The sequence below is a fragment of the Sarcophilus harrisii genome, chromosome 1 (genome assembly GCF_902635505.1).
Source record: "Sarcophilus harrisii chromosome 1, mSarHar1.11, whole genome shotgun sequence".
Lineage (NCBI taxonomy): Eukaryota > Metazoa > Chordata > Mammalia > Dasyuromorphia > Dasyuridae > Sarcophilus > Sarcophilus harrisii.
This window is the reverse complement of record NC_045426.1, coordinates 12,243,993-12,256,833: the sequence shown is the minus strand read 5'-3', so window position 1 is coordinate 12,256,833 and position 12,841 is coordinate 12,243,993. Positions and strand designations below refer to the sequence as shown.

The following is a 12,841-nucleotide window of genomic DNA, read 5'->3' as shown; positions in this document are numbered from 1 at the left end:
TTTCCCAATCTGCATTGTCCTTTCTTTTTCTACCTGACCTTTGGGAAAGCCACTTGTTAATCTGTGTGAGGGTCTAACTCAAATGAGACAAGAACAATACAGAGCTGTGAATTGACCATACATTTAACATTCAAGCCTGAATTATCTAGATAATGTCAGAATTCCCACTCCAGTGCCACTGGTCCACTATGACCCTGGCTTCTGGAAACCCACCACACCAGGTCTGACCAAGCCAGGAAGTCTGAAGACAGAAGGCTGTGTCTACAGCCCAGTCTAAGCGTGCTAGCAATTAGATGATGAATTCTTGGTTCATACAAAATTCATGGGCAATTCATGGGCAACCCATGAAACAAAGAAAACTACAAGATGGACCCCAGCCCCATGCCGGTCCCATGCAGTGATGGAAACAATGCTCAGAATCACATAGTATTTAGACCTCTAATAAACTCTGCTTTTACTGCAGATACTGTTAAATGTGTGGTCCTGACCAAGTAAGAATATACTCTCAGTATACAAGTAATGGAAGCAAACCACTTCACAGTTCACGTTCTTGTTAAATAAATCAGAACACAGAAGTAGTTTCAAGTAAATCGAAGTCTCAAGGTTCTCTTTGGGGAGGTAAAGTCCAAAGACAAGAAGTAACATCATTTTGTGGAACCTGAGACTAGCTCGACTCACAAAGCTCCTAAGTGTAAGACAGACCACCATCAAGGAAATCATTATGATCCACCCCAAAGAATGAAGTGCCAGAGATGGCCAACAAAGAACTGAACCAGATTCTCCAATCTCCAATCCAGACCAATGCAAGTACTGTGTGTGCAGGGTACACACACACCTATCAACCCAAGGAGCAAGGTGGGGCAGGAAGAGGTGGGGAATAAAAAAAGATGATGGCAAATACAGCTCAAGGCTAACTGATAACCTCAGGGCCTTTTCAGCTGCCATTCTTCTTGATATTTTGGGGACCCTGCCAGACTCCATTCTGCTCTCACCCTGGGTTTCTGTGATGCTGCTCTCTTGGTCTTCCTTTTCGTTCCCCTCTCCGTCTCCTTTGCTGAATCCTCACTTCTGTCATCCTTGAAGGCTGTCAGTAGTGACCTAAACAGCTCTCACGTATTTAATCATTATCTCTACAGAGATTAACTATGCAGCTTCAACCACCCCCTAAGCACCAACTGTCTGCTGGGCATTAAACAGGACACCAGAAAAAGGAACTCATTTTCTTCTGAAATCATCCTTCATATATTCTTATTTCTGTGTGGAGCCATCTTTCTAGTCGCCCTCTCCCACCAGGTCCCGCCAATGTCCCAGAACTGTTGGTTTAACCCCATCACTTGTCCATGCTCCTCTCAATTTCAGATGCTGCACAACTCTCACCTGGACTACTGCAACAGCTCAATTAACTGGTCTCCCTGCCTGTGTCTAATCCCATCTCCACAAAACTGCCAAAGTGACATTGCTAAAAAACAGGTCTCATTATATTCATTCAAAAATCTTCAGTGGCTCCTATTGCTTCTAGGAGATAATACAAAATCCTTAGCCTAATGTTTAGAGCATTTATAACAAGTTTGACCTGATTTATTCAAACACGCTTCAGGGATGAGATATGGGAAATGAAGGGAAAATATAAATATAGACAATGAATATCTATTAAGATATAATTAACGGGAAGCCAGGGAACTACACTGGCATCCACCGACTGACTGTTAATGACATAGAAGAAGGCTTCTAGTATATCAGGAGGTTCACTTTACTCAGAATTTTTGGAAAGTAACATAAATAAATAAAAGGAAAAATCAGAAAAAATGAGAAGACAGAGATGGGCTACAATCTGCAATGGTTAACTAATGAATTGGAAATCAATGAATTACCTGGAACTTTCAACTAGATTTTTTTTTGGTGGCTACTTTCTATTTTATTCTTTTTTAAAGTAAATTTAATGAGTGTCTTTTGTTTTTAACCCATGGGTTTGACTTTGAAGCAAAGAAAAAATCAAGGAAACATATGCTGAATCTTTCTGATAACAGCATTCTTTAGCCATAATCTATCTATGGAAAGGATCATATTATAGTAAGAAAGAGACAATGACTAAATAAATCTAAGGGCATGTAAAGTGTCTTACAGGGAAAAAGAGACATTCATGATATGGTTTTAGATCTGTAAACATTTAACTCAAGAATCCCGGAATAGGGAATTTTTCATTCTTTGCGCTGAGTATTCCCATCACCTGCTACAATTGGGGCAATTACACATTAGTGGTTGAACAATTGATTGGTGCCTTCAACAATTACCCTACAGGATTCTGAATGATGAAACTGGGGTAATGGAAGATCCTGAATGATGAGCTATAAACATATAGAGGATTTTTGTATTTAAGAAGCCCAGAAAATGATTTAATACATGCAATAAAATCTGGGGCAATCTAGAACACAAAGCCATGTAAACTGGGCGATCCAGAAGACAAAAACACTTAATTCGGGATAGTTAATCCAGGTGATCTAGAACACAAAGACACATAATCTGGGCAATCTATAACACAATCTATAATCCAAACGATCTAGAACACAGACACATAATCCAGGCGATCCAGAAAACAGGCATGTAACACGAGATAGTTAATCCACATGACTAGAACACAAAGACATGTAACCCAGGATAGCTAATCCTGGTGATCTAGAACACAAAGATCCCACAATCTGGGTGATCTGGAACACAGAGACATAATCTGGGATAGCTGATCTAGAACACAAAGACATGGAATCTGGTTGATCTGTCTTTCTCTTCTAGATTACCTGGATCAGCCACCCCGGATCACACCTCTGTGTGTTCTAGATCACCTAGATTAACTACCCCAGATTACATGTCTTTGTGTTCCAGATGGCCCAGATTACATGTCTTTGTGTTCCAGATCACTCAGATTACATCTTTGTGTTCCAGATCCTGTGTAACTCTGACAACCAAAAGTTTTACTTTTTTCTAATCCCAAACCTAACCAATGTATTTAGAAATGATAGAGGCTTACAATTTATCTCAATTAGAATTATTTTTACCTTTCTTTGAAAGAATAATTAAGCTATTTTAAAAATTAAATGATCCCCTGCTCCATTTTATGATCTATTTTGGTCTGGCTTTAAATTATAAATTAACTACGCAACTGGGTTTAGGTTTAGAGCTCATGGTACTGAGAGAATCAAGGGACCACGCAATATTGATGGATAAATTACAGACACCACATTACTGACTTTCCCAAGTGTAAAGGGCTAGGAATTATCCATGAAAATTTTCTTAGTCTGTGAGAATATCCCTAGTACAAGACTCCAGGCAATTAAAAATCTGGAGGTAGAAACTACCCTTGCATTAAACTCTATAATCTCTCTCTGAAATGGTCCAAAGCCTTAACCACATTTCTGCTTCAGCCTATTACTAAAAAGGACTTATAACAGTGATAACATTTGTAAATGCCCATATTTTGAAAGGAGGACCAAGAGTTTTGAAAATACTAGAGAATCAGACCCCCAAGTGACCCTTATTAGATGTGCAGCAAAAAGAGAGTTCAGTATTATAACAGTACAGCTTCTCAATATTTGTTATCTTATTTATATAAGCTACTATTATCTTTATGTTATAGTAATAGTCTAAGAATCAAGAAGACTTCCTCCAAATAATATTTCTAAAACTCATTAACTGAGTGACCATTTAGATCATTTGCTTCTATGTAAAAATCACAAATAAATTGACTGTGCTTGGAGCTGTATCTTAGTTTACCTCATTTTGACTGTATTTGCATGCTATAGTTAAAGTTTCCAACTTATATTTTTGCAAAAACATTTGAAAAAGCACCTCCTGCTATTTGGTAGAAGAAGACATGATGTGGTTGAACTAGCAAACAGTCAAACAATGTAAATTGAACAAACAGCTGAGTTTTAAGAGCTGTTGCTAAAGCCTCGGTGACAGTCAGGATGAGGTCTCTTGGGATCTGTGCTCGTAAGAGCAGTTGAAATGGAGTCCCAGCTAGCACGCTCTCACTGGGCAGAGGACACTGACCTGGGAGAAATGGTAGAGTAGAGGAGAGGCAGGATCCAAAGTTGGTATTAGCAGGCTGGAGTATCTAACGAAATAAAATTCAATAGGAATAACTATAAAGTTTTAGGCTTTCAAGTCAAACAAAGAGAAGACATGTCTGAAAGGCTGGTGGACTGCAAGCTCATGAATAAGTAGTGGGAGGGGTAGCTTTAAAGGGTAAGACCATCCTGGGCTACGAGAGCAGAGGCTCGCCTTCTGCACATGGCAGAGGATTTTCTTCTGGATAGTCCAAGTCACGTGAAGCTTGGCTGAGGGATCTGGGTGGGCATGTTTAGGCCAGAGAAGAGAAGACTCAAAAAGGGAATGGGATCTTTACCTTCAAGTGCTATCTTGATGAAGAGGGATTTGATTTCTTCTGTTTGACCCTAGCCAGGAGCAATGGCGAGAAGGTGCAAAGTTGAAAACGTGTCTATTTGCTATCAGGAAAACTCTCTAGTAATTGGACTTGTACAAAAGTGGAAAGATCTCTCTTGAAAGAATGTAGGCTCTACCTTGGTGGAGGTCTGAGGTCAGAGATTACATGTGCATGGTCATACATAAGTATATACAACATCTATTCACTGTATCACACACAAACACAACAATGGCAACTTGGTGAAGCAGTAGGTAGGGCACTAGGTCTGGAATGAAGAATACTGGAATTCCAATATAGCATTAGAAACTTACTAGATGGGCAAGGTCACTGCCACCTGCCTCAGTTTCCTCCACTGTAAAATAGAGATCACAGCATCTCCCCCCTCAGAGTTGTGAGGATTAAATAAGATCATAAAGCAATACCCAATGCCTGGAATGAGAAGCACTATATATCTATGTCTATATTTACGTCCAACCATCATTCATCCATCTCTCTCACAGATAAGTTAGCACCACAGGTAGATTAAAATGGCAAAGACAGACTTGTGTCTCAAGAGCAGGAGGCGAAGTGGTACTAAAAATTATTTCCCAAGTGGGCCAAAGGGATGGCAAAGATTAGTTTTGGAAAAGAAGAGGAAGAATTTCAAATTAACAAGCATTTTAGTAAGCTCCTAGTATGTGTCAAGAAGTTCAAAAAGAGGGAGGAAAAATAGAGAGAAAAGTACAAAGAACAGAGTACACGTGCAGCTCTTTTGGAGAATGATGGCAAGAGCATGGCGACTGCAGGAAAGTTCTCAAAAGAACAGAAGATGAGCATCATATGAAAGCAAGAGATTTGATGTAAGAAAATAAACAAGAACTCAATAAGAAAGGGAAGAATGAAAATAAAGTGACTTACAAACAGGGTTTAAAGTAAAAGCATACTTTTTTTTTTTTTCCCTTAAAGACTACCAGAACAGTGCTTTGGAAAAAAAGAGACAACTCCCACATTCTTGGTACAGTTCAACTCTAGACCAGTCTGAGGCCCCAGAAACAACCTGGATGACCTCTCCAGAATACTTTAATTCTCTTATTCTTAATATAAAACTTATGAAAACGATTTTAAGAACTGTATTTGATGCTAGTCAGAGGTACATAGTAAAAATTAGTTTGCTTACCTTTGTGGCAGTTTTTGGTTTACGTTCTGCAAAAGAGAAAAGGGGAAAAGTTATTAACAAAAAAAAGTTACAATACTGAAAGCATTTTTATCAAAATTAATTTTAAAAATATTTTCAAGGTAGAAAACAGCATAAACCTATGGCTCTTCTTTGAGAAGTAGTTTCACTGCGACAGTTACCATAATAAGCATTTTTCCATTATTTAACACCAGGGCTCATAAAGCAGATTACTAAAGAATAATACAATTCCCTGACAAAAGAACCCCAAATCCTCACATCATGTGCACGCTTAAAGGCCTCTATTTGGGTAAGATGACAATTTTTCTAGAAGCCAAGGAAGAATATTTTTGCCTTATTGTCAATCTTAGTCATATTTCAAGTAAGAGGTAATAATTGTTATTACAAAGGGCAGAGAATTCATGAGACAAGATATATAATATGCTGGTGATAGCAATTCTCTATGAAATAGAAATGATGAGAAGTCTTTACCAATTAATTCTATATTTAATATCTTATAATATAAACCAAACTTAGAAAATGCATACAACACTTCAGCAGCAAGTGTCATCACAAGATAATATATACACACTAAGACTTCTAAAATTCAATAAATTTCTATATGCAAAAACATAAATGTGGAATTAAATTTCATTTGCAACTCATCAGGAAACAGGAAGATACCCCATTCCCAAAGAGAATAAATACAATATTTTCATGAGTTCTATAAATTTACAAATTCAATGATAAAACAAATTAAGTAATATGGCCTCAAACTTAATCTAAATATCCAGATAAAAGCAAATGCTCAAGCACTGAATGCCATTACTAGCATTTTAAAAGAGGAAATGTAAATGACAGGTGTAACCCAGGCTAGAGTTAATAAAAGCAAAACAGCACCAAATATAATAATAAGGCATTCATTTAAAAATCAAGTTCCCTGGAATTTTTGGGGGGGTATATATTTGTAAGCCTCTAAAATAATCTCAGTTATAATTATAAAAGCACCATACCATATGAAGCCAATATTAGCTTTGTTTTCCCATCCAATAATTCTGTTTCAAGCTTTAATCCATCCCTATGAAAACAGAAAGTTACTCAGCATTACTTATTTTTAAAGAACAATGAACCCTTACATTGGAGTAGGCTTACTAACCAAAAACCTTAATTTGAATGATGAAAAGCATTTGTTGCGCAATTAAACACAAAATTATTGTAAATAACACCCATACTATACTGGTTTATTTAGACTATTAATGAATTTTAACCTGGCAAAGACTTTTAAAAGGGATAAAATATCACAATAAAATTTTCATAACATTTCTCACTGAATAGGTCTTGATTTGTAAATGATATCTAATTAGTAAATTGTTCTTTTTATTGTTATTAATGTAAGCCACTGGAGAATCATCAATCTCTTATAAGATGTGTAGCCTACAAAGCACCATCAATGCAGGCAACGACACCTTAGAGTCATTAAGAAAGGGCCAGGCACCATGGTAGGCTCAGTCAAATACCCATGGCCCCTGCTCTCCATCTCTTCCCATAATTCCACCACTTAGCAATCTAAGTCTTTAGTAAAGAGAGACAATAGCACTTTTTGTTTATTTTGTATGGACAAACCAGAAGGGAAATATTCTATTCCAGAATCCAACATGATGAAGTAATGTTACCTGACCTGACTTTTAAAGACAGAAATATCCAATGAGAAATAAAACAACAATTGCAATAATAATATGTGAGTTTTATACTAGAAAACATCTGGAGTCAAGTAAGACGGGGTATAATGGAAAGAACACTGATCTTCAAGTGCGAAGACCTCAGCTGTGGCCTCAGTTCCAACCTTCCTACCAATGGGGCCGTGGGGAAGTGCACAATCTCGCCATGCCAAAGGGAGAGAATGAGAAAAGTGTATTTCAAATCACGAAGCGCTAAAAAAACCCCAGGTTGTCTTGACTTATAGAAACAAGGATTCAACACCCACAAATTTATCAGAGGGGACAAAACATGCACCAACTCAAAGCAGAAAAATCTGAAAGATTAGGAAGATGGACTCCACTGTTAAAGACAGCACGCTTTAATATTCAGCAAGGTACCACAGCTATCATAGGGCACAGCTCTGGGCCTGCAATCAGGAAAGCTCATCCTCCTGAATTCAAACCCGGCCTCAAACACTAGCCATGGGACCCGGGTAAATCCCTTCATCCTGCCAGTCTCCTCATCTCTAACGTAAGCTGGAGAAGAAAATGGCTAACCACTCTCCTCTCTTTGCCAAGAAAACCAGCAGCACAAAACTTCATGAACTTTTACCCACAAGAATAACCACAGTAGATAATGGGGTACGTGGCAGAGAAGTCCCCCCTCCGCTGTCACTGAGGGCCTGTGATGTTTGGTATTGGGAGGGCTCTGTGTCTTACTCTTGGAGAGCACCTCTTCCATGGACCAGCTCACAAAGTACTTGTTAGTTCTCATCACGCGATAATCTCCTTATTTGGAAGGAAGGAAACAGCATTTACTAAGAACCTTAAGTGCCTACCATGTGCCATGCACTGGGCTAAGCACTTTACAAAAGTTAATTCATTTAATCTTAGCAACAGCGGTGGGAGCAAGGCACTATTAAGATGCCCATTTTACAGATAAGGATACTGAGGCAGCCAGAGGATTTGAGCTCTCCCTTGTAATCTGCCAAGCTTTCTGAGACATTTAGGTCAAGGATGTATCCCTGCTCTAGAGGTATTCCTGTCTGTTAATAATTCTGTGGGTCAACTACTCCAGACCACCAGCTCACCCTCTGGGCACGTCTCCAGGATCTTTCCTACCACTAAGTCCCAGTGAGTCTGGGGCAGTTAGGCCAGTCTCAAAACCTACCTTTCACACACACTGGGTGACTGATTCTCTGTCTCTTTGTTTTCCTCACCTGCAAAATGGGGAAATGATTTCTGAACGCTCCACCCACCACATGTTGGGGTTATGAGGCGGTCAATAAAAGGGTGAGCGCTTAGTATTATTTGAGAAGTCAATTAGACTAGAAAATAAAACACTTTTTTTTTCTTATTGTTATTCGGTGAACTGAACAAATTGGGAAACGTTCTTTGTTCAGAGCAGAGTACCTCCGAGTCTCTTCCAATAAGACTTGCGGTTCTCCTTTTTTCCATTGTTTAGAAATCTGGAGCCCATTTGGCTCAGCTGTCAAACGGATAATACTGGCATTACACCTGCCTCCCAGGGCTTTGGTAAAACATTTTTTGTGGGTAAATCTTCATGTGCCTTGGAGACTTGGACTAGGATTCTTCCTCAAATAGGCAGGGAATCAGGGTTTTCTGTGGGTTTCTAATTCTTTGTAAGCAGAGCATGGTTTTTTTCATTAATTTTTCTTGTTCTTAGACGTAAATATGTTTTGAGAAACATTTAATGACAGAAAGTAAGTGTGGCAGTTGTAGGAAATCAGGCTTTTTTCTTTTCACAAAAACTTCCATATCAGACACTGTACATGGTTGGGAAAAGACCAGCAATTATGCCCCCAAAAGCCTAGTTCTCAGCACATTTTTTTGGATCTGTAGTTGATATAGTCCTCAGTGAATGTTTTTGAGTGCTCAATTATAATGAAAATATTTTATTCTCCTTAATCAAAGTTGGGGAGTTTTCTTGCTAAAGCTTCAAAATAAATGATGACATATGATCAGTCTGGGCTGGGTGGTTTTCCCTCTGAAACAATACCTGAGTATGAAATGAAGGAAACCCCAAGCAACAGCTTTACAAAGTGCTAAGACTTGAAGGTCCTGGAAGTCATGGTGAGCAGGAAGAACATGTTTCAACACCTGACATTCTCCTGGTGATGCCATGTTGCTATGACGCACGGAACACCTCTCTCTCTAAAGAATCAAAATGACTGGCAACTTAAAGAAAAATGCAAAGACACACAGAGGGTATCACATACTAAAAAGACATCAAGGGTGAGCAGAGAACACGGTCTTACCCTGAGAGAGGGGAAAAGCAGCTAGCTCAGGGGAACACTAATACTTCCAAGAGTCAGAGAAAAGGGCCACCAGGTGTTGGCAGATATGTTCACATTCATTTAATACAGAATTATTTGAACACATCTTCCTTAATACCTTATTTGACTGTGACCCCTAGATAGGAGGGAAGAAAGGGAGGAATGAAGGGAAGAATGGAGGGAGGGAGGAAGGAAGGAAAGAAAGGAAAGAAAGAGGGAAGGGAGGAAAGGAGGAAAGAAGAAAAGGAAAGAGGAAGGGAAGGAAGAAAGGAAAGGAGAGAGGAAGGGAGGAAGGGAAGGAGAGAGGAATCTGTGTTACTCACTTCTCAGTAGGGCAGCTCTTATTCAGAGGTTATTGCTTGTCCTTCATTCTCAAAGACAACCATGACATTAGGGAGGAGATGCCATGACATAAAGGTGAATTGGATTTGAATGAGAGAAGCTGTGCAAAATCACCTGCCTCAGCCTTTTTAAGCTAAGGTCCTCAATAGGTCTCAGTTTGACTGAGTGACATCCATTCAGTGATTAAGGCTCGGTAAGAAATGAGCCAAAGAAAAGGCCAAGGTCTCCCACTGAATCCGGGGCCATCTCTATCTGGCCACCGGACCAGATAGCTCTGGAGGGGACAGTGAGGTGGACAACCTTGCCCAGCCCTCTCTCCCTCAAATCCAGTTCACCTGTATGTCATAGCAACCTTACCCTGATATCATGCTCGTCTTTGAGAATGAAGGACAAGCAGCAACCACAACACCTTGACTCTAAGCTCCCTGAGGTTGGGGAGCCCCAAGCCAGCCTCACAAAACACTTTATTTGCAGCTAGTTTCTATATGATGAAAGGCAAGATCCCTGGGGATGGAATCCGGGCTCGGAGGCTGCAGGTCCCCCCTGACATCCAGTTTACCCTCTCCTTCCTCCAGGATGACTGAACTCAAAGCTTGCCGTTTCCCTTCTTCCAAACTCTCTCCTCTCCACTCAACAACAGAACTGCTAATAGCTTCCTCCTGGTGATAAGACAAACTTCTCTGTTGGGCAAGTTGAGCCCTTTGAAGGTGGCTTCGGTTTCCCCTTCTCAGCAGACGGGTGGCTGCTTCTTGGTGCCCACATTCAGCTCTTGTCCAAGTGCCACTACTCACCCCCACCTCTTAAAGCCTCTGGCTTCTCTCAAAGCTGGGTTCATGTCATTTCCAAGAGGAGCCTTTCCTGATCTTCCCCAGTTGTCTGGGTACTCCCCTTAAACAACGTTGTATTTACTTTGAAAGTTGCCTCAAGGATATATAATTAACATCAAACAGCTTACCCTCTTAGGGAGGTGGTAACTGAGAGAATTTGGAACTCAAGACTGGGGAAAAAAAAAAGAATGGTTAATGGGGTGGCTGAGTGGTGCTGTGGAAAGAGCCCCAGCCCTGCGTCAGGAGGACCGGAGCTGAAATCTGGCCTCAGATACCGGTTGTGCAGCCCTGGGCAAGTCATTTCATCCTGCCTCAAAAAACCCCAAACAAACCCAGAAATGAACATTCGATATAACTGGAAAAAAAACTAAAATGCTACTAAGACCAACCCGAAATAAAAAAAATTCTGCCTAAAGTTCTACCAAAAAAAAGCAACAGAGGCAGGACTAAACTCCGTCTGGGGTCCATTCTTCTGCACCACTGCACCAACCCACCACCTCCAGCCACATCTGGAGCAGGAAGGCCTCGTTCAAGTTCAGTCTCCAGCCACATCTGGAGCAGGAAGGGCTCGTTCAAGTTCAGTCTCAAACACTTCCTAGCCCGATGACCCGGAACCAGATTAATCACTGCCTCAATTTCTTCAACTGTAACGCGGCGATCAGTAACAGCACCTAGCTCCCGGGGTTGTACCTATTGTAAAAACGTTTAGCCCAGAGCCTGACACACAGTAGGCACTTAACAAATCTTCCCTTCCCCCTCAGAAAGTCCCCTAGAAATCTCTGTCTACCTCTGGAAGCCCATCTCCACAGAGAAGGGACCCTGCTTAAAGGAACATGGAGAAGATCTGGCAAATCTTCAGCCTCCGTGTGGCGAGGAAGAGAAGAGAGGGGCAGATTAGAAACAACTAGCCTTGTCTGAGGGACTGCCAAAGTTCCCCCGAAATGAGCCCGTCTCTACGGGCGTTTCCTCGCCAGAAACGTGGTCACTGAAAGAATGTCCGTCGGAGGGCAGGAGGCTGTCTGCGGCACCGCCCAGCTCGCCCTCATCACCGCCGCATCCCCCGCGCCCGTCGCACGTACAGAGCCCAGACATCACAGCGCTACACTAACCTGCGCACGTCACGCGGATCACTTACACACACACACAACGCAGCACATCACACGTGTCACACTCGTGCCCAAAGCCAGCGCCCCCACCCCCCTCACGGGGAGCGGACACCAGGGGGCGGGGCCACGGCGAGGGGGGGGGGAATGGGTGCCGGCCACGTGATCCCTCGCCCCCTGTCACCCCGCCCTTGAGGACCCCGGCATCTCCCGTCTCGTCTCCTCCAGCAGGGGCGTGGCCGACACACAGTCAGCGCTTTATTGAGGCTGCCGGCCTGTGGGACCTCCCCGCGCCCCGAAAGTGGCAGAAACACAAGGCGGAGGGTCAGTCACATTCGGCATCCCTCCCTCCTCCCACCAAACCCGCCAGCCTGAGGGCAGGACCGAGGGACCCAACAAGCGCTCGGGGCGGGCAGCGGGTTAGTGAAGGGGGATGTGCGCGGGGGACACACAGTAGGACCCTAAATTCGCGCCCCGAGGGCGGGGCCAGGAGCTTCGCTCCGAATACGGCCCCGGTCCGCCCGGGTTATTTTTCGGTTCCTCGACAAGAGTCCGGTTCCCTCCGCTTACCCCAGGTTCATGGCCCCGAGAGGGCACGAGCCCCGGCCTCTCACCGCACGGCGGACAGGTCTGCCGCTGCAGGAGCCCCTCTCTCCTGCCCCGACGCCGCAGCCGCCGCCGTCGCCACAGCCGCCCAATAAGCGCAGTAGGTACGGGCTGCCTGTGCCGGGCTTCGGAGCCAATCGGAGCCGGCGATACTCCGGGGTGCGTCAGCCTGCGAGGGATGGGGCGGAGCGCGTCGCGGAGCTGGCCCCGCCCCCGCGTTGGCCCCCGCCTCCTACGCGCTCCGGCCCCGCCTCCTCCTGGAGCCCGCTCCGTTCCAGGCCCGCGGAGCGGTTCTTCCCGAAGCTGCGGGAGCTGCCGGGGAAACAAGACAGCCCGCGCCCAGTCCGTCCCCGAGCATTTATTAGGCGCCTGTTGTGT

The 12,841-nt window shown here is 42.9% G+C and overlaps 1 protein-coding gene across 7 annotated transcripts in view; it reads right to left on the bottom strand.

Annotated features, from left to right (window-relative positions):
• The window catches only part of CCDC66 (coiled-coil domain containing 66), a 43,413-nt gene extending 30,846 nt beyond the window's left edge, over positions 1-12,567 (bottom strand). For 2 of the 7 annotated variants that reach the window (XM_031952223.1, XM_031952227.1), the window contains exons 1-3: positions 9,309-9,327; positions 6,605-6,669; positions 5,595-5,620 (exon numbers count right to left, since the gene is read on the bottom strand). Coding sequence is in view for 2 of the 7 variants with exons in the window: in XM_031952233.1 (XP_031808093.1) it covers positions 5,595-5,620; positions 6,605-6,669; positions 12,428-12,438 (102 nt within the window). In the remaining 5 variants the exon portion in view is untranslated. Of the gene's footprint in view, positions 1-992; positions 1,099-4,044; positions 4,109-5,594; positions 5,621-6,604; positions 6,670-9,308; positions 9,328-12,427 lie in introns of those variants that run through there. The other 5 variants (XM_031952240.1, XM_031952233.1, XM_031952258.1 and 2 more) reach the window with 5 other exon arrangements.
• Between the last annotated feature and the right edge of the window lie 274 nt (positions 12,568-12,841).